The following is a 21571-nucleotide window of genomic DNA, read 5'->3' as shown; positions in this document are numbered from 1 at the left end:
TGCATGGCTGGGCCGGGGTAGAGGAAAAGACGGGCTGTAGGCAAGCCTCAAGGAGGAGGATTAGAACGATAGGAGCCCAGGGATGGTCTACCCGGGGGAAATGAAAATGACAGGGGCAATCAGCCTTGGACGAGCTCGCCAATCAGACTTGGGCCTCATCTCGGCAAAGCTTGACTTGTTCTGCGAAGGAGCCAATGAAAGGCGCCGCGCGATTAAGCCGTTTGGGCCAAATGAAATGAGAGCACGGGCCCAACTCAACGGCAGGCTGATGGCTGGCCAGTACCTGCATAAGTGTGCATATCCCGCATATTACCTGTGAGGTCATGCATAACTTGCCGCCTGTCCTCCAATCTGATTGGTACGTCTTGGCCGAACCTCTGCCACTATCTCGCCGTTGGAACTGGCTAAACAACCAGGCACCACCACAACAACCACACCACAACCAGGGGAGAAAATGGCGCCCCTCGTTGGCCGGCGAGAGAGGTTTCCACTTTGAACGATCGTCCAGATGAGGCTCCTTGCACCGTCGTTTTTAGAAGGGAAGGCGTGGCATCGTTTGACAAATTGCCCATCGCCCATGAATGTGTTGATGAAAAAATGCCGGTCGTAATGTCGCATGCGCGTCTGTCATCCAATCCTAATCGTCAAGCTTATTTCCACGTGCGAGCATCAGCAAAATTGTCCTCAAGGTCAGTCGCCCAAATCAGACTCGCTAAACTGACGAATTTTTTGCTGTCCCCTGACTCCGTTGTCGCTGCAACCTCCTGAAGCTGGATCACAAGTCAACCAAGGACGACACGGATAGTGCGACAACAGGGTCACAAAGTCGCATGAACACATCGCCTCGATAGAGGAGCGGTACGGGGCCTACTACCTCCTTGGAATGCGGGAGACGCCTTCTTCAGCACCAACGCCACGATTTGGCGGTCTTGCCTTCTGCTTCTGGAAGAACAACTCACGATATCTGGAACAAGCTCCACCTTCCCAAGGCCTGGACAGCGCCTCCTAGTGGGCCATTTCCCCTATGAAGACAGCAGCCACGGAAACGTCGTCCGCGCTGTACCGCTTGCCTCGCACCACAGACCGAAACGCACTTACTGCCTCCTCACCTACCCGGATGCTCCCCCCCCGATGTGGCCGGCTTTTGCTTCCCTTTGCGTGAGCCTTGTCAAGCACGATATCATATTTTACATGGGAAGGTGTAAACCCTGGCAAGGTGGATTTCTCGCCTGAGCTTCCTGTTCCAAGTAATTTTTCAACTATCCTCAACCCACGTGCCCTTCGCCCAGGAAAGAGACCGAGCTTTCTTTCTCTCCGGCAAATTCCCAGCCCCAGTGTCTCCGACTCGAACAGGGTGAACGAGCCAACGGCAGAACAATTGTCGGCAAGCGTCGCTTGCGACCTATCGTTTTTGTCGCCTGTGCGAGCGATCGAGGGGGAGGTATGTGCCATCATCCTCATCAGGGCGTTGTCACCAGAGCCAGGAGATTGCAGCCCATCAGACTGTGCCCGAGTTGGCCTAGCTAGTCACGCCTCCACAACACCCGTTTCAATGGTAGCGTGAGGCTAACCTGTCAGCAACCACAGACAACTCAAATCATGTACAGCACTTCCACTAAGTGACGCCCGCTCTTGTCGTATGGCAAACGTTGATGGTTCAGCAGCACTTAAAACTATACTGGAGCTTGTAACTGTCGACGTTTTTTCTTGCGGATGGCATGAATAAAAATTTGCATACCACAGCTGGCTGGCGCAACTTCTTATTTGTCGATCATTTGCAGTTTTCAGTGAGGGTGGTCAGCGCACTATGCTTTCAAACCACTCAAGCGAGGGCCGTGAGCAAAGCTAGGCCAGGTCATGTCATGCCCACACCATCTCTCTCCTTGCTGTCAACCTCATTCCCTTAAATGAGATGGGGGCGTCCGATCTCCTCGGGATCACCTGGCATTGCGGGCTCAATCTGACAGTTTGCTCTAACACTACGTTGTTTACTGGCACTTTGTGCTCAATCATAAAAAGAGCATTGCCTTCCCAACGCCCCAACTGCTACGCAGCGCCAGGACTGGCGGTGACGGTGACCCTAAAGAAACGGCCGGCAACGACGTAGGTAAGGCTCTCTACCTGTAACGATGGGTTACTTAGCGTCCTCCTGCAAGGTGACATACGCATCTGTTCAGTTCAAGCCATGTATTGCAAGATTGGGAAAGCCAATTCTTCGTGCGCCAGCATCATTGTTTAATCACGCGGAAGACCACGATCATTCATCATAAGATACCCAAAGTAATTTATTGGTAGCGAGTGCTGCCCTTGTCGTTGTACATTCATCGCTTGCTGCCGTCCAATAGTGCCGATTCTTGGTTAAACTAGTTGTTGTTCCCTGAAAACGTTCGTCTGTAATCGCCAGGGCAGAGGACCGCACAAATCAGATACGAACTTATCCCAGGCTATACTGCATTCCGGAGCTTGAGTTGGGTCCTAGGATACAGTTTAATATTCCACTATGAGAAGAGCTTTGGCATTTAAAAGCAGACACTATCATGTTGAAGATGCAAGGATGTATACACCAAGTTTTCATTCTGTTGGTCTCGATTCTCAATCTGTCTTCGCCCAAGTCTCTAATTATCATATTACCGTAATAACCCTTTTCCGAGTCATCTCCCTGAATGAGACCAGATAGAAGTCGACGATGGTGATTGGACGTCTTTGTGATTACCCTCGCAGGATGGTGGCTGCAGCCCCTGGGTGACAAAAAGTTTATATTTACCATCAGATCACGGATGTACCTTCCCAATAGCCGGTACGAGTCTTGTTTTTGGTTTCGAATATTCAGCATGCTTGTCTGTTCTTATGGAACCGCAGTTTTGATCAGGGCAGTAGGATGGAGTAAACTGATGGGTCAGCGAGGCAGTTTTACTTTAGAAGTCATCAAGGTCAACAGTGTCTGTGTCCCATCCCAAAACCTGGGCCGCCCCTTAACAGCATCTGTCTTAATCATCTAAATCGAATTCTCATCGCGCAAACAACCTATTCGCCAACTTTTCTGCTATTATGCGATTGTGAATACCCTAATACTGGGGTGCTGCTCAACTTGCAGACCTGGTAAAGGAAAGGAATCGGTGAAAGATCATGAAGAGACGTGTGCGGAAGCTTTTCTTTCCAAGAAGAGTCGGGTCTTTTCTTAAGTATGTACGGGGTTTTCTAAAGTATTCTTGTATGGCTTTATGCTACGGAAGAATGGATACGAAGTGAAGACTAAACCAAAACGCCTGCCCAATGCCTTTGAACCAATCCCCTCAAAATGCCCGCTTGCCAACCGATGCCATCATATAGAATACCGCCCATGATTTCACGCCACGCCTCAATGATCCCAAATTCTATCTATAGCACATAAGGTACATCGATATCCTGTTACTTAGATCGTACGCTTCTTCTTCTCGCAGCGCTTCAGGCACTCATCGACGCCCTTGGCGATGCTCTTGGGAATGGCGGCGCGGACCATCTCGATGTCCTCACCATCAATGCTCTGGCCGAATGTAGCGGCAATGACGTCGTCACTCAAGGCGAAAGTGCTATCGGCGACTTGGCCAGTGCCAAAGTCCTCAGAGGTAAAGGCGGCGACGAAGGTGGCGGGCTCACAGTCCGGGTTGAATTGGGTGTGGAGGGAACCCTGGTAGAAGGGAGTCATCTGGTAGGGACCGATCTCGGTGCGGATGACGCGACGGGTCTTGCCATCAGCCTCGAAGACGCCGTTCTCGGGAGTCATCTCGGTGATGAGACGGCCCTGGGTGACGATCTGGAGCTCGACCGATCGGGGGTGAACATGAAAGGTGTTCATGCCGCATCCATTGACACGTCCCACTGCCTGTTGGGCATTAGTATGTATAGTCATGTGAGACAATGTAGAGTACTACTTACCATGCCGGCGCCGGTACCAACGAGGGCGGGGAAAGTCTTGCGGTTGGCAGCGATGAGCTCGCCGCCATTGCCAGGGTTCTCCTGCTTCTTGTTGAAGTCAAAGATGAATTGCTTGTTGTCGGGGAGAAGCTTGAATCGGTCGGCAGCACTGTGAATGTGTTGGTAAAATGTTTTTGAAGCTGTTCAGGCAGTAGAAGACTCACGTTTCAGCGAGGAAGAGCTGCTGGGTCAAGCTCAAAGCCGGAGTAGAATCGCCGCGAGCACGGACGGGGCCGGCAAGGGCCGAAGAGGCGAAGGCCAAGACGGTAGCGGCGACGGCAGGAGTGAAGAGCATTTTGTCTGTTTGGTGTGTTGGGATGTTCGATTAAAAGCGATCAAGGCTGATGATGCAGGAGAAACCCAAAGGTGAGAGACTCTAGGAAATAAGGAAATAAGACTGATAGGAAATTGTTGCTAAGCTTGTTTGTTGTGTGATGAGATGCAAGAGGAAAGTCATGATGAAGACGGGACGAAACGCTCTATTATATACAAAGAATTCCATCGACGCTGATATGTATCAATGCTAGGCTATTAGATATTCTTGGTGGTGTAGTCTATTTTGGATCCTTCAAAGTAAGTCATCCATCGTCAACATGGCCCCGGCCTCCCAAGCATGGCTGAGGCCGACCTGACAACGGCAGCCAACTTACCCGAAGGGCGAATTTGATAGCTACGCCGCATGCCATTCTACCATCCCTACCACTGTCTGAAGCCGTGAGATTGCACTCGGGTATGGTGCAGTCCGAAAGGACGGAAGCCTAGCTTGTGCTCTCCGCCAGACACTAGCTCGATTTCCTTAGTCTGTTCCTCTTCGGGAATTGAAGTCTTCAAGTGACATGATAGGTTCGTTCGGGGGATACCTCTCCTCAGATTGGCCGGTTTTTTCTTGGAAAGAGGCTTGGGAGGAAAATAAGGTACACTGTCTTAGAACAGGAGCAGCAGGCTGGGTTGTGACCACTCTCTGATTGGCTGTATGGCTCCAATAGAGCGTCTTTCAAAGTAGGTACGTAGTGGCTGTGCAGTCCGGGGCCAATGCAGGGCCGCGGTACACCACCCTCAGCGCGCTTGTTTTGTTTTTGCCGCCTAAAAATAACAGTAAGCGACCGTTTGTTCATCCCAACTCCGCTTCTGACGATCGAAACGAAGCTTGGCGTTGTGGTTTTAGAACAATTCCATCCACATGGGCCGCAACCCAGCCAACCTTTATTTTGATTTTATTTTGCCGTTCCTCTTATGACCATCAAAGCCTCGCGGATCGTCGTCACTCCGGATTCCACGATCATGGCCATGTGAAAGTACACTGAGTAGGACATAACCATAATACAACTGCTAGTACGAGTGTGCCCAGCGCCGACTGGACTTCGTGGCCCGTAGGATTGCCGTGCGCCGACTCGTGGCATTGGTGGATGACATATATCACCAAAACTGGCGGCAAAGGAGCGAAATCAAATCTCGCTGCCTGAAATTCATGAGCACGACCCATGTCGGGTTCAACCAATGTTAAGCGCGCACAAACTGGAACCATCGGCTGGCCTTACACCGCTGCCACGAGGCCATACGTGCGCGGCATTGTTCTATCTGTCAACCTAACCTTCCGGTCACCCTAGAGATGCAGCTTCAAACCTAGCCACTTCTTCTTGGAAACGACGCGGGGCGAAGTTGTTACGAAACTACCAATCACTCAAAACTCCGCATCATTTTCTTCTTACATCCATCGGCTGGCAATGACAAAGCAAGGGTTGAATCTAGGCAGTAGGGAATTAGGCTATCGTTTTGGCCCACTGCACTAGAATCTGACGCCCAGCATCCATAGTTGAATCTTACACACTTACACCGCCCACCTGCACGATTTTCCCCGCAAGGACAGCGGCACATGGGGTGTATAACAGGATTCGCCATACGTAAAGGTCTCTACTCCCTAGCCTGTGGTAGTTAGGGGAATGTCAGCCAGCGATTTGTCCAAACTGTCTCGGCTGACACGGTGGGACCGGTTATCTAGACTTACCAACATGACAGTGCTTGCTTGGCTTCATGGCTCTCATCTGTGAAGGTTGGCTTTATTTCGGCATAAAGAATGACCAAGCCGTGTGCTAGCTGGTGAAATGACTGCAGTCTGACAGGCGGAGTTGATACCTCGAGCCACCCCTGACCTTGTAGTTCACAGTGATCCATTGAGCGAGCGTTTCCCACTCCAATGGCCCAATCTATCAACCTGGTTAAGTGAGCACTAGCCCTAAACTACAGGTAGTGCTCACGAAATCGCCGACATTGTTTTTGCAGGAATCTCATCCTGGCGTGTCGATTGCTTCATAACAAAAGCCGCCCACGGGCATCTCCAAGACCACATGACAAAGCAAGCATCTGCATCTAATGCAAGATCGGGGACACTGTTCATCCTCGGGCAAGCTTCTCGCCTTCCCGAGAAAGAGCGACTTGCCGTCAATTGAGTTGATGTTTGCTATCACCCACAAGCTCGCCTTTGATAGACTGGCCTGGCTGGCCCTCTACATGTCTTTCGACATGGCATCAGCCTCCAATCCCGAAGCAGTATGGCGTTGTGTTATCCACTGCCTCTGAATTTGTCAGGTGTGCATGGACGTCACGAATTTGAGTTAATTAGCTATATGAGAGCTGATATTAGCGGCACTGCATGAGGTATCTTGAATTGGATGCACCGTAAATACACACATGAAACTGCCCACACCGGCGGCCTTCAGTCGCAGACTAGGGATTATCTAGAATAGCCCCAAAACTGAGATGACCTACTTGATGCGATACCTGTCTTTGGGCATCTCGACTTCGCCCAATTTCAGACGGTGAAACACTATATTCTTCTCATTTTAGGTGTGCTCCATAACCATGTCCTCGATAGATGATAGAGCAAGCTCTTCTAGCTCGACATTTTGTTCGTCGGCTCTGTTGTTGAGGTCTGCGGGAAAATTCGCCATTGGCGAGACCTGGCATGCTGCCGGCATTGCCAGAGAGTTATAGCACACAACTGGCATGTAGCCGCAAAGAATCTTCATCGACATTACGGCTGAAACAAGGAGTAATACTGAAGCGAGTATGAGCAGAACCAACAGGGATAATGACGAGATGCCGATACCAACCACAGATTCCGTAGGGAGACTTACTGGATCTTCCACAAAGTCGCCAGTCCAGGTTTGTCAATAGTCTGACACCAAGGAATTTTTAGAGGGGAGTTGACGAGCTGCTATGACAGGGTGGGCTTGCCCTATTGCGAATCAGTTGCAGAGAATGCTAGAATGCTACTAGTATGTCAAAGTGATTGAGTCATAAAAAAGGAAAAGAAAGAAAGAAAGAGATGGTCTTTCATAGCAGCTGAAGACAGTGAGTTGCAATTTGTTTTCCTCTTTGAGCCTAGGATTAGCTTCTCATAAATTGATGGAATCGCGGAAGTCTTACTTTGGCCGAGTACAGCGGAACAAGCGACGTCCAGCCGAGAACATATCTCACTCCCAGCGCGTTTCAGTTGACTAATAATGTAATTTATGCCAGATATCAAAAGAAGAAATACAAGATACGGTTGGGGACTTTATTGCATAGTCTTTAAATCACGGCACTCTGGAGCTAGATCCCTAGACAAGCCATCATTGTGGTCGCACCGAGGAGCAAGAGACTGTAGGTCGTGATCCATTTGTCTGGGAACAGCCGAAACTCTTCGATATCGTTTCTATATCAATTTTTGAGCCTAGTGGGTCATAGATTGCCTTCTTATTCTTTTGCTTTCTCTTTACTCGTTGTCAGACGAAATCTAGTGTCACGAGCTCTGATGCAAATGATGGTCCAATTTGCACAGAAGTAAAGGGGGCAAGGGCGCCTCCGAGAGTTACCGACGACTTTTCCGAGAACACACATCATCAGAATACAGATAAATACCTTGAAGAACATCAACAAGTTACAGCGAGGAATAGAGGCTTTGAAAGAACAACAGAACAAGCAAAATCCCTCAGTTCCGTCAGACAATATGGGATTTCAAAGCCACTTGTATTCAATCGACTCCCGACCTCGGATGTGTTTCCTGATGCCGATTATAGAGTAATGTTCTACTGATTTGAGGGGTGTTCAATATAGTGGTGATCTGAATATCATATCTGAAGATAGAGGTGCCATGGGCCACATGGGCCCCGCAGTCTCAGACAACGCACCATAAAATAACAAACTACAAACACTTCAGCAGGCTGTCATTTCGGATATAATACAACGCTGCTTATTCTAAATTGCGTGGCAAATCACGAAGTAATCACCTCGTCTCGTGGAACGATAGTGTCTCATAGTTCTTCGGTGATGGTGGAATAGTTCCACATCTCAGACCAGGGCCCTCAGTCATCATTACGAGGTTTTGATAGTCTCTCAACCTGACAAAGGTCTTGTCAGGGTACACCTTTCGACACTCGTATACGTCCAGTTCCTCCCATACGGATACCTTTGCTGCCGTTTTGGAGACTCTAAATGCTTGGTCTTAATAGTTTTGGGTGACGAGATCCTGGAACGTTGCCAGAAGAAGTGTGCTGCTCAAACCAGGGCCCAAGAAACAGGCTGGACCACACATCATTGCCAACGCCTCACATGCGCATGGCCTCTCGGTCGTTAAAGTAATATCAAGTATATTGAGGACAAATTAGCACCCCATGAATGTCTCCCTACCAATATAAAGTCCCGTTGCATTACACCGAAGGTGCGCCCGCATGTTTGGGTTCATTGGTTTAACTGGACATTGGAAGTTTAGCGAAAAGTTGACTCTCCGCCATAGGCACCGAAGCAAGATCTAGTCCGCGATGCTTTGCCAGATAAATACTGGTACTGGTACAACTCGTAACATACGAACTGTCTGATGTCAAACGTTGATTGTTCAATTGTTGTGATACAAAGGATTTGCCTTAGGCCCAAATGGCTACTATGACGGCAGCGGGCCATCGCAATTATAGCTCGCTCGTCCTCTTAGAATTAGCTTTCGAAGCCTTCCTAGCCAACAATCTAAAATTGATATGCGTCTTTTTATTTTATTTTATTCTTTTTTATAGAAAAAACGACCAAGAACAGGAATAAGAGGATGTTGCACCTGTATAAAGGCGCCTGAGTGACAAAGGTGCTTGCAGATGAGTCATGCCCCACCTTTAATCAAGCTACATAGGTCTGAAATTTACCAGAGTTTTCAACAAGAAGCATTAGCACGGTAGCTCAGGGGTAGAGCGCTGGGCTCATAACCCAGAGGTCCCTGGATCGAAACCAGGTCGTGCTATCTTTCTTTTTTCGATTTTTCTCTCATCTTCTCTTAATTAACTTGCTTTATATTGTCTCTGTGGTACCCAGCAAAAGAAAGCTTTTTTCTTTTCTGCTTTTTGGCAGTATACCTTTGTTGTCGCAGTCAACAGACTGCAAGCCTTCCTCTTCAGAGGCTTTCGCAACAGATCTCATCTGAGATTTCTTGGTCTCTATCTTGAACCTTACAGTATTCCGTAGCCATGCTTGAAATTTATGTATAAAGGTACCCGAAGCTTTGCAGCCGAGTCATTCCCCACCATTGGCGTGAGATATTCTTCACATCTATCGTACAACAATCGTATCCCAGTGTTTTCACAAAGCCTTCTCCCTCGTACCGACGACACGATCAAAGCTATCAAAGGCCATGGTCATCGAATGTCGACCACCAGTCTTGCCCCGCAAATGCTCATCAAAATCAAGAACTTCCTTGAACGGCACCTTGGCCACAATCTCCACCGTCCGCGCTGTTGACTTCTTGCCCCTTAGCGATGCGACGCTCTCATATGGATCCGGCGGCGCATAAATGCTGCTGACGTCGATCCGCGAGCTTGATTCGGCAGACTTATCGTTGACTTCGAGCACGTGCCCGCCGGCACCAGAGCTGATATCGTGCTGTACCATTCCTGCCGCCGCCTCGGGGCAGCTGATATTCACGAGCATAACGGGTTCTAGCACGCCAACAGCCTGGCGGGCGGTGTGGGCCTCACGGAGGGCCTCACGAACGGCACGGTGAGCGGCGCCCGTAAAGTGTCCGCCCGAAGGGTTCTCAGCCTCAGAGGCATCGACGGTGATGGTGATGTGGCAGCCCTGAACTGGGGAGCCGCGGCGCGGGCCGCGGGCAACTGCTGCAACGACTCCGTTTAGAAGTTGCTGGCGTGCTTCTTCAGGATCGAAGCCGGGAAGGGAGCCATCCTCAGGGAGGTTGATTATGATATGGATTATGTTGCCGTCTCTCTCCACGGAGGGTTCAAGGGCTGCCTGGCGGTGATGTTCTTCCAGAGGCTCAAGCATTGCACTGCATGATACCTTACCGGATTTGCTTGCTACAACTCTGTCGAAGATTACGTGGTGAGGCCCGAATGGGGCTGTCAGGCACTCCTTATAATCGACCTCGATGGGACCAAAATCGGCCTGCACTTTGGAGTTCTGCTTCAGGTTGTAGACTGCAATATCCAAATGAAGCTTCCCCATGCCCTGGAGGATGAATTGCTCCGTCTTCTCGTCTCGACTCCATCTCAAACTGGGATCCTCTCGAGATGCGTTTTCCAGGGCAATTTCTAGTTCCTTCGCAGCCGTGTTACCCTGAGGATCAATAGCGAGGAAAGCAACTGCGGGGGGGATTTCGGGTGGCCTAATCTGAACGTGCTTGAGGCTGTCAGGAACCCCCTTTTGCCCAGCGGACGTAAGAAGAGTGTCGCCGGTGCGAGCTTTCTTCAAGCCCTTGATGGCGCCGATCTGACCTGTCGCAAGATGCTGCACATCTTCCGTCTTCTCGGCGGATATCTGCAGTAAACCGAACGGTTTCTCGGAAAGTTGAGTATGGGTATTCCAGGTCGACGAGTTTCTGTGCAATTCACCATGGTAAACTCGCACGAAACTAAGAACGCCCTCCTTAGGGTGATTGAAAACCTTGAACACGGACGCCACGGCTGCCACACGGCCATGGCTGGCCTTCTTACTCGAATGGCTATCCAGTAACTTTACCAGTTCTTGTTTATTGGCCCCTATACGGACCTCCAGTTCTGGACGCTCGTCTGGGCTAGGCAGATAGTCGACGATAGCATCCATCAGTGGCTCTACGCCGATATGCCGGAAGCTAGCGCCGGCAAGAACAGGAATAACCGTGCCATCACCACTGCGGATTACCCTCCGAACACCTTCTTTCAGAAGCTGACTGGTTATCTTGCTTGGGTCGTCCGCGAAAAGGTCCATGATTGCCTCATCCCAATCAGCTAGGCCTTCGACGAGCCGCTCGCGAGCAACCTCAATCTCCTCCATCAGAGAGTTGCCCGAGAGCACCTCCTGAAGCTCCAAGAATTCATACTTTGTTTTTTCTTTCTCAGTCTTCCAGCGGTATCCGACGCGATCGATAACGTCGATGACTCCAACAAACTGGTCGCCCTCCCACCATGGGATCTGACAGACTAATGGCCATCCGTTCAATCGAGAACCGATTTCAAGTACTGACTTGCGGAAGGAAGCACCGTCCCTATCCAACTTGTTGACAAAGACTATGCGCGGGATCTTGTGCTCGTGTGCGGAAGCCCATACTCTCTCCGTATGTGCCTCCACGCCCTTGACTGAGTCAATAATACACACTGCTCCGTCAAGGACGGGCAGACATCTATCAACTTCAAATCTGAAGTCCTGGTGGCCGGGTGTATCAATGAGGTTGATGGTTTTGGGGTTTGTGCCCGGCTGGCAGTCTTGTGGAAGAGGCCAATTGAACGTTATGGCGGCGGACTGAATCGTGATGCCTCGTTCCCGTTCCAACTCGAGAAAGTCCGTCACTGTATTTCCGGCATCGACATCTGTGTCTTATTGTCAGTCTGGGGTTTTCTTCATCTCATCCTCAAGCCTCATAGAGCTCAAACATAGCTGCAATCAAGGCGTTTGAATGGCTTGCATCAATAATGACATACCTCCAACTCGGCGCGTCACACCGCTATAATACAACATGCGCTCAGTAGTGGTTGTCTTGCCCTGTCAACGATCAGCAATTTCATCCATAAAGCTTTACAGATAGGGCACGCACGGCATCAACATGGGCAATAATTCCAATATTTCTGATGTCTTTGATTGCCGAATGATGCTTCGTCTGTGCAGGAGGCACATGAATCGACCTCCGAAAATTCACGACACCAACATAGAAAGCTCGACCCGGCAGCCGGCCGACATGGCTCGGTCTGGGTACAGAAGCTCTGAGGGCTAACATGCCGAAAACATCAACCAAAATTGTTGTACAGATATTGAGGGAGAAAGCGCTGATTGACCGCGCTCAAATCATAATGAGTTAAGAAAATTCAATACGATCAGAAACTTGATGCCGTAATACTCAAATATCAGACCATTAGTGAAGTGGTTGGAAAAACTGTTTCAGTGAAGCTCTCACCACACTTGAGCTGGGGTAGGTAATGGTACCAACACCAATCGGCCAATTGACGTCGCAAGTTTCATTGAACTCCTGTCACCCCAACTCAGGAAGGCGGTCACACAGCTTTTCACTCGCAACTGTCAGAGCGTGTGCTAGCGCCCTGTGAAGACAGGTCTGAGGGAAGAGGCTGGTCTGCTTGGGAGTGGCTGGTACCCATTGGCAGTGCTACGTGTACTTCCCGTCGGTCGGGTATTTAGTGAGGTAAAGGTCTCGGGTACCTACCCCTGCCTAGTATCCACAGCTGCACTCCTTGTATCTAATCTGCCAGGCTTGCCAGCTTCAGGAGCAAAGACGCACATAACGCTGCACCTTGACTCGTCAGTCTCTTCTCCGGACGTCACACCTTTCGCACCCACCTTGCTTTCCCACACACACACACGCACATCTCTCACAAGACCCGCGATATCCAGTTGCCTGGCGTTTCCATCCACGTCAGCTTCTTCCTTTTCTCTCTTCTACATAACCCTACCATCAAGTCCCAACGCGACTCCCAGTTCAGCACAAAGCTAAACCGCCCAAGATGGAGCTCTCCGATACCTTGTACGTCCCTCAATCCAACAGCTGCTGCTGCTGCTCATTTGATCGCATACTCAAGTACTGACGTAACTCGCTCATCAGCCGTATTGTTAACCTTGCCACCGCGACCATCATGGTCCTGGGTGGCATCGCCCAATTCTTCAACTTTAGCTTGTACGTTGCCCTCTCACTTTTCGCCGTCCCCGCCGGACTTCCTTGCCCAGCCGCCCCTCGCCAGTTCCGCGGGATCTATCCTACGGCGGCAAGGCTCTGCGCACTGAAGAAAACTCTTGAATCTGCAAGTAGAATATATGATATGCAATTCGACTGACTATCGTATGTAGCCAGGGCATTATTATTGGCGCCTACGTCATCATCTTTGGTCTCTGTAAGTTGCGCTCTTCTAAATACCCTTCTGTCGTTGCTTGGATGGCAACTAATCTTCTGGATAGGCACCGCTCTGCTCGGTACTTGAAACTGTTCTCCCCCTCCGAAACCCGTCTAATCCCATTATAGAGTTCCAAATCCCTCCCCAGGTCTCCCGCTACGCGTCCTTCCTCTTCTCCTTCGTCGGCCGTGGTGTCTGTAAGTTCTTTCCCTTAACGCGCTGCTCCTAAGCCCTGTGCCACAGCAGCCTATTTTAACGCGCCTCCACTTTAGTCTACATCTTCATCGGCTCCATCCTCCTCTCCGACGGCATTTTCAAGATCATTGCTGGCTCCCTTATCGGCATTATCGGCGTAGCCTACGTCGTCCTCGAGTTCGTCCCCCAGATCGAGCCGCCAGCCAACATGCGCGAGGCCGATGGTGGCTGGGGAGCAGAGCAGGTGTAAGCTAGCCGCCCCCCTTCAACCACACCCAAATAATCTCGAATGCTTCCCTCCCAATCTCAAATATTGGGTTACGGAAGCACGGAGTTTTCCCCAAATCAAGAAACGCTACGATTTGAACCGGATTTGCTGAGGATTTTTCGAATTGTCAAGATACTGAAAAAGAGAGGGAACGCTACCACCGCTACCTCAGCTCAAAACAAAGTCTGGGGGAAACGAACCGAAACGAGTGAAGATCTAAGTAAGATCGACAAAGCCGGAAACCGCTGTAAATCGACAAGAAACCCTCTTATAGATGGGTTTTTGGCCCGCAAGGCCCCGCTGTATATTGTGTGCATTCGGAATTGTAAAGCACGACTGGTGGAGAGGGTGTGTAGGGAGGAGGCAGAGCATTGTAGGCTTCTGTTTTTGGGTTGGTCAATGGAATGAGGTTGTGTCAGCTTTGTGGTGGCGCAGTGTATGAATTTCACTTATTTCTAGAGGGTGCAAGGAGAACAGGGAGGTCGGTAAAAGCAGGGTATTTTTTTGGGATCCGTAATGGCTAGTCTAACAGACCTGATTTCTGCCCTCGAAAGTACAGAAAAACCCCATATCCCGAGTTGAATTCGACTTACATACTCCGGAAGCGATTACCTGCTCGGCGGCGTCTTCTCGTGGACTTTGCCGTGACCCCTTTTACTCCGAGGCTTCTCTTTCAGCCTCCAACCCATTACCAGTCGATGGCCAATATCTAACCATGAAAAGCAAGATGTATCAAACTCCCCTCGAAATCCCTCCATATCCGCCCAATGCAAGTTTTGGTCGTCGTACGAAGAAACGCCGCGCCGTGAGCCGCCGGGACTTATGAGATGCAGATTCCTTTTCCGGGCGCCAGAATGCGCAGCTCCACCCTCTCTCGCTTTTGCAAAGACCGGTCCTGTCCGTTTTGTTTTCTCTCTAAACCGCGCCCTCTCCCCGTAAACGCAGAAGACACCTGCTCGAAATAAAATACCACCGAAGCCGCCCTTTAAAATCACAAGGAACTCCAAAAACCCTATTGTGTGCGCATGATATCCCGCGATTCCAATATTTCGACCCGTTTTTCGTGTGTATCGTGTGGAAGTTCGTTTAGTCGTTCAATTCTGCTAGCTCTCTCTCCTTCGCTGCCAGCATCTCTCTCATCCGTTCCGCTTCCCTAACTAGAGCCGCCCTCTTCTCGGCCTTAGCCCTCTCACTCTCCGGCTTGTATCCCGGGTTGCTCGTCTGGCTGCTAGGGCCTGGGGAAGGCAAAGGGGTCAACCGGGTGTTGGAGTAGGATCCTGGACTGGGCGCCGAGGCGGCAGGAGACATGGCAGATCGGGCGTAGTGCTCCGCAGCATCGTCGCTTCCGGAATGGTAGGAAGGGCTGTCATCTCCACTGGTGGGGTTCAGAATCGACTTGATGGACGACAATCGTTTCGAAGTATCGGGGCCACCATCTCCCGGCGGGTTTCCTTCAGCAGACAGCGACCGCTTACGCGAAGGGGAGAGAAACGAAGCGGGAGACAGGGATGATTGTCGTTCCCCGTTGCCGGTAAGCGATGTGATGGGAGCAAGGCGGTTGTCATCGTTGAGAGATCCCTGAAATGGATGCGATGTTCGTGAATTTGCCGACTGATAGGCGGTCAAATCGGTCGCCGGCAGAGGCGAACCCTGCCGATGAGGCCGCAGATGAGGATCCGGTAGCATCGTCACGGGATTTTCTTGACGACGCCGAAAGCCAAGATTGATAGATCCGTCTTCGTTCATCGTGCCTCGTTCCGGACTACCCTCCGGCGCCTGACTCGCCGTGTCTGATCCTTCGAGCATCTCTTCTGTCCATTCACCGCCAAATGAAGAGGGGATGACACGTTTCCGTCGCTTGATGATGGACTTTTTCATGGTTACAGGCCTATGGACTCCATGAAGTTTGTAGTAGAGGCCTACTTATGTCAGCACATCGAGATCGAGATTTTCCCCAGATTTAAACGGCACATACCGCACGCGTTGCAAATTGTGTGCCCACTTTCATCTCGTCGCCACAGCGGAGTGATGGTTGTACCGCAATTTTGACAGGCTATAACGACGGTTGTGTTTGGGTTTTGCCCTTGAATTTGCAGAGCAGCAATGTCAACCGGCGCCGCGGGATCATCAACAGCCATCGGTTCACTCTGCGGTTGGGTCGAAGAACTGGCACTGCTGCCGCCGCCGCCGCAACCTTGCCCTTGGACTACATTCAGATGAGCAGATTTTGACACGCGGTTGTTGTAAGCGGGACAGCCGCTGCAACCCTCAGCACCACCAGTGCCATTGCACTTTCCACCACCTGGGCAAGTTCCTGAAGGAGCCTGTTCTTCGGTAACATAAGTCGGGGCAGGAGCACTGAGGTATTTCGGGCCAGGTCCTGGGGCAGGGGCGATCTTTGGCGGAGCGGTTCTTGGGGAGGCGGCAACAAGATGGGGGGGCTTCTTCAGGTTAGTTGGCCGTGAGGCGTTTCTTGCTTTTTGATACAAGCCGCAGGCATTGCATATTGTCGTTCCCTGGGGTGATCTCCTCCATAGTGGTGTTCGAGTCGTACCACAGTTGCTGTGGTTGATTAGCACTTCAGAGCGGAAAAGGGGGGAAGGGCTATCGCTTCCTCACCTGCAAACCTGGCCGGTCTGGCCCGATGCAGAACTCGCTGTTGTCGGAGCCGGGCTGGGTCTGGGTTCTGCCATCACCTGCTTAGGAGAACCATCGCTGGAAATAGAGGCTGGGCTCATGGCCTGTGACATTGATGTAGCTTCGCTCGACGGACTACGTCGCATTTCTGGCCGCAAATTCGTCGAACCCTCAACATTACCACCCTTCGCCCCTTGGCTAGGGAGCCTTGCGTGCCCTACGACTCCATGCGGTCCTCCGTCTCGGGCCTTGGGGGACATCCGCCGCGACGGAAGGGCGGTTCGCATGGTTGAGGGAGGCTGCTTGGCCGAGCCCTGTGCCGCCGACGAGATGCCATCGGCCATCGCCATTCGAAAGAAGGGTGGCTCCGGACGGGGGTGTGGTGTAGTTGTTCGCAAAAGGTGCGTTTGTTGTATCAACTGCAACGACAGACGATGGTTGAGATTCGAAACGGGATGATTTGCTGTAAGAAGCCTTCACCAAGGTATCGACCACGAATAGTTGGAGGCTTCGTAAGCAGTAGAGGCTTAGCCCAGAGAAGATGACGGCTTCGAATGTGAGACGATTTCCAAAAGGATGAAGCGGTTGATGGACGCAAAGGAGGAGAAATCAGAAGTTGGAGTCACTTCAAACCTTAGACAACCCCACCACGGTGCAGAGGTGGTTCGACACTCGGCAGTCCGGAGAAGGGTCAGGGGAGGAATTGCCCCGTCCACAGTTGAAGACAGAGGTAGAAGAGAATATGGAGAGCCGGCTGACGGAGCAGGAGGCGGGTTCGGAAGCCGGAGGACTGAGGCGGACAGAGAGTTGCCACCATTAATCCAGGGCACCTAGGCTTTGTGGTGTTCGGGGGGTCTCTCTACAAACACAGTGTGGTGTGAGGGATGGAGGGGCTGACTGCCAAGGGTCTCTGTCCGGGCCAAGTCGAATAGGGGGTAAGATAGGATGAGAAGCTGGAAGAGTGATGAACGCCTAGGAAGGATAGAGCGGTAATATCGGGTGCATGCTGAGGAGAAAACAACAGGTGTTACTGGCAATGACGGACATGTAAGGGCACCTTCGTTGACGAGAGTGGTAGTCGGCAGTGGCTGTTTAGGAGACTTCACCGGGCGGTGAGAGGTCCAGATGGTGGTACGCTATGGGTAGGTAGGTGGTAGCAAAGGGGGACAGGCAAGCCTGGCGAGTGACGGGCGTTAGGTGTTGGTCTAGTGGCGGGAGAGTGGTAGCGGTGCCGTAGGTTTGCGTGGTGCGAAGACACAGGCAAGGCAACAAGGGCGGCGCAGGGTGATGGTGAGGGACGAGAACGTGCAACGCGAGCGCTGGCAGAAATCCCGAATACAGACAGCCCACGCTGGGTTCCCAATGACGAGTGACGGACGAGAATGGGGGAAAATCGGAGCCCTTCGTTGGGTGATCTGGGCTGAGAGGTCACGGATTACAACATGTGACTTCTGATTGGCTGTGGGTGGTATGTCGCTAGACCAGGGTGTGCGAATCCACCGACTCAAGTCCACCTTTTTGCGTCCATCATCACGGCATTCATAGATGGCACGGAGGGGAGACTAATGCGGTTTGGGTAGTGCGGAAGTATCTTCTGTTTTCATGAGTTTCCATGCTTCCTTCATTGGATTCACCCTCACTTCTTTTCAACTAGATGGGCATTATTGTCTCCGGCTTGGTCCGGTCATACAGGCAATAACCCTCAAGGCTTTCACCAAGTCAACACAGCCGCCTACAGTCAAATGGCACGGCATCTGTCCTTATATCTACATCATAACCCCGAACAATACGGCGTAATTAGCCTTTCCCGGTTGGCCCTGCCCGGCTCCCCCTTAGTACGTGTAGGTACTATGGGCTCCATGCACCGGCATGCTCTGATTTGCCTGTCTCTAGAATGGAGCAATCGGCACGGCTGGCGAGCTGCACTGTCTCCATATGATTGTACGCCAGACCCTTGGACCCTCTAAGGAAAGAACTTGAACTTTAATAATCTGATTTAAACCGAATGTGACGCCAACTGAAATATTTTGCCTGAGGAACTCCATCAGACACAGACCTGCCAGCCATGCTGAAAAGGTTGTGTATTCTTGGGCATCAAAATGACATGTACTTCAGAGTAGACAGCCAGATCAGGATACGTGCACCTGACCTCGATTGATCGATCAGCAACCATCATCTCTCACATCGCCGGCACCGTTCCTCCGGCGAAGCGAGATTCGGGTCCAAGGCAGAAAAAAGTACAGGCCCCGAGGTTAAAAAAAAAAATACAAATCCACCCTTGCGCGTCGCTGTCTCCGCCAGTTCGGTCTTGCGTACCTGCCCTCCTCCAGCCCTCTGGGACCGAGGGACCCTAGCAGGTACCACCCTAAGGCCGACGTAGTAAGCCCTCTTGGGTGGGTGATGCAATTCAACACACCTTATTGAATATGGCTGTCGCTCCGCCAAGCTCAATGGCACCGGGGATGCTATTGTGCTTCCATGAATGTCAGTCTTATAATAGCGAACGCCAACTTATGCATGGCACACCGCCATCACTAGCGCGGGTATTGGACATAGACATAGGAAACGAGAATAAAGCCATCCAAGCAGCTAAGTTGCGAAAATTCGATTCATTTGGGATGCTGGGCCCTTGGCCTATCAACCCGTCCTACACCACACCACACCACACCACACCACACCACCGCTGTTACTACTACCAGCTTCTTCGTTCTTCTCTCTCGCTGAGAACAAGGCCCCCAAAAGGCACCTGCAGGTTGTAGTGGTGGATCGGAAGCCGGCTCCGGAAACCAGGCCTGCGGGGCTTACAGGGCCATGGCCCAGTGACAGGCGACCTGAATAAGCTGACAGGGAAACAAAGTAACAGAGGGGTACAAGGGGGATAGCGGTGACGAATAAGGCAGTCGGTATATGTGCCGGCCCCTCAATTTCGAAAAAAAAAAAGGCCATTTCGAAAAAAAGACTGATACGTAATCCCGAGGTCGTACAGGGCCATCCCTCGGTGTTAAGAGGCGAAAAGAGATAAGTTTTCTTTTCTCCTTTAGTTCCTGTCTTCTATCACCTTCGGTGGCCGACTCCCAGACTACAGGAATCCGAGACAGAAAGACCGAGCATTTATCAGAAGCTCGGTCAAGAGACGAGCTGGGTGCCGGATCCGAACCAAGTATCCTCCAGACTCGGCACTCTCCTTCGGTGATAATGACCAGTAGTTTCAGGACACCTGTCGTTATGCCTGAGTTTAGAGTCGAGGAGTGGCAGCTCCCAACTTGACGAGCCAATCGCCTTGTTTTGTGATGTCACCGCTGGCCATTACTATCAGACCATTTGCTCAGCTGAGCTCCTAACACACTTTTAAACGAATAGAACAGCTGATCGATATGACATGTACTGTTAACTGCTACTTTACAACATCTATGCTACATAATAGGGGGTATCTCCAGTGTTTCTGAGGAAGAACAAGAATAGGAACAAGAAAAAAAGGGGGTATACGCATTCCAAAGGATTGCCTGCCGCGGTCTGCAAAGAAAGAACACAAATTCATCAACGTTTGCTGCTGCTGCTGCTTCTCTCTAACCCCAGTAACATACGTTCCGTCGTATCAAGCGTCAGGGTCGCTCTCTTCGTTATTAATTGAGTCCTCAAAGTCGCCTCTCATCTCCATCATGGCATCTCTTGCCAGACAAAAGACGGTGGCAATAGTGATAGCGTTCCATACGTCTTGGCCGCGCTTACTGAAACCAACTTCAACCTGGTAACTCACATATGCATCTTCTCCCTTTGCAGAATCAATCGTGAGCACCATCACGGAAGTGTTGACAATAAAAAGCCCGTAGATGACTGGTGGGCGCCGTGTGTACTCATCGCCCTGACATATGATCGACGTGGCCGTGTTATCAACTTCCTTGGTTGAACTTTCGTGGCTTTGAGTATTGCTGTTGCTGGCCTCATTTCCAGGTGTCGGCTGGGGGTTCAAAGGAAGCTTCTCCGGTGATGGCGTTGAATACTTGTCCGGGATAAGAACAACTCTGTCGTCTTCCAGTTCTGCTTCTTCTGGATCGTAGTCTGGCTGAAGTTCTTTTTCTTTCTCACTCCTCTCGTCAATTTCAGGTATTTCGTCAGATCTCCAGTGGGCACGATGATTAGCGGCGGCAGCTCTGAGCCGCTGCTGCATGTGCTCTTCGATTTCCCTGGGCGTCTTTGAAGTATCCACAAGGTCGATAATGATATTTGGCATGTAGTCGAGACTGCCATAGCCTCCATCCTGCTCGGCCCATTTCGCATATTCATGCAATCTTCTGTTAATGAGCCCACTTGCTCTATGTCTCTGTTTGGTTTGAGCTAAACCTCGAACTTCCTTCGTCAACTCAATAAGACGCGTTAAGGCTTTGGTCGCTTAGTGGGGGTCAGCGTTGTCATCGTGGCAAGGCTGGATATCATGACATACCTTTGAACTCGTTGCCAGACCGCGAGTTGATAACAGGTGGGTGTGCAACGGAGCTGGCGAAGAGGATGTCGGGAATGGGTATACCTCGAAAGCTAATCTGCCAATCTGCCGGTAACAGAGGACTGTACTGTCTCATGAATAGAATCTTGAAGAGTCTGACTTCATCATCGGCCCAATTATCACTTCCGGGGAAAAGCTTTCTTTCAGCGTTCATCTCCTCTAATTGCCGAAATTCTTCTTCCTTTTCTTTCGTACTTAGAACATCCTCCTTTCTGAGCAGTGTCTTACGCGGTGTCTTCTTGATGCGGCCAGATAAGACCTTGTCTGACACTGGCGTGCCTTCTCTGCCAATACTTGCACTTGTTGCCGGCGTGTCCGTGAGCGGCGTTGCGCTACGTAAGCTCGGGTCAAGCAACCTGCTAAGTTTTTGGGGGGTTCCAGCTGGTGTAGGGCTCCTTACGGAGCCTGAAGAAGGTCGATCCATCTGAAGATGTGACAATTGAAGAGGATGACTGTGGGAAATGATCATGAATGAGTAGCCAGAATGTAAGGCTTAATAGTTGGATATGAATAGTTGCTGAAGTCTAAGAAGTCACACTTTTGTCACCTCCCAAAGGTTCCTGGCGAGAATGGAAGTCGTAAAGATGCATTTCTTTGTCGAACCTTCCCTCGTCGCCTTTTCATCTAGAGCAACTTCTATTGTGACCACCTGCTGCCCACTTTACCCTTGAG

General features: G+C 50.9%; 5 protein-coding genes across 5 annotated transcripts; 1 reads left to right on the top strand and 4 right to left on the bottom strand.

Annotated features, from left to right (window-relative positions):
- Window positions 1–3412: 3412 nt before the first annotated feature.
- Window positions 3413–4249, bottom strand: CTRU02_202235 (Spherulin-1A 1; the record flags this gene model as incomplete). Its single annotated transcript, XM_036719641.1, has 3 exons — window positions 3413–3862; window positions 3916–4063; window positions 4119–4249. 3 exons carry the CDS (start codon window positions 4247–4249, stop codon window positions 3413–3415), a joined length of 729 nt encoding a protein of 242 aa, XP_036588343.1.
- Window positions 4250–9552: 5303 nt separating this feature from the next.
- Window positions 9553–12175, bottom strand: CTRU02_202234 (translation elongation factor G; the record flags this gene model as incomplete). The annotated part of the gene is made up of 3 exons (XM_036719640.1): window positions 9553–11771; window positions 11883–11943; window positions 11996–12175. The coding sequence occupies 3 exons, from the start codon at window positions 12173–12175 to the stop codon at window positions 9553–9555; spliced, it is 2460 nt and encodes an 819-aa protein (XP_036588342.1).
- A 739-nt stretch (window positions 12176–12914) lies between these two features.
- Window positions 12915–13743, top strand: CTRU02_202233 (COPI associated protein; the record flags this gene model as incomplete). Its single annotated transcript, XM_070204007.1, has 5 exons — window positions 12915–12934; window positions 13013–13084; window positions 13255–13303; window positions 13366–13495; window positions 13571–13743. 5 exons carry the CDS (start codon window positions 12915–12917, stop codon window positions 13741–13743), a joined length of 444 nt encoding a protein of 147 aa, XP_070062589.1.
- Window positions 13744–14847: 1104 nt separating this feature from the next.
- Window positions 14848–16748, bottom strand: CTRU02_202232 (GATA zinc finger protein; the record flags this gene model as incomplete). The annotated part of the gene is made up of 3 exons (XM_036719638.1): window positions 14848–15680; window positions 15737–16323; window positions 16381–16748. 3 exons carry the CDS (start codon window positions 16746–16748, stop codon window positions 14848–14850), a joined length of 1788 nt encoding a protein of 595 aa, XP_036588340.1.
- A 3245-nt stretch (window positions 16749–19993) lies between these two features.
- CTRU02_202231 (uncharacterized protein) lies at window positions 19994–21323 on the bottom strand (the record flags this gene model as incomplete). Its single annotated transcript, XM_036719637.2, has 2 exons — window positions 19994–20787; window positions 20840–21323. 2 exons carry the CDS (start codon window positions 21321–21323, stop codon window positions 19994–19996), a joined length of 1278 nt encoding a protein of 425 aa, XP_036588339.2.
- Window positions 21324–21571: the final 248 nt, after the last annotated feature.

This window comes from Colletotrichum truncatum (assembly GCF_014235925.2).
Source record: "Colletotrichum truncatum strain CMES1059 chromosome Unknown Contig_0001, whole genome shotgun sequence".
Taxonomy (NCBI): Eukaryota; Fungi; Ascomycota; class Sordariomycetes; order Glomerellales; family Glomerellaceae; genus Colletotrichum; species Colletotrichum truncatum.
Note: the sequence above shows the minus strand (reverse complement) of the source record. Positions and strands in the feature narration are given on the sequence as shown.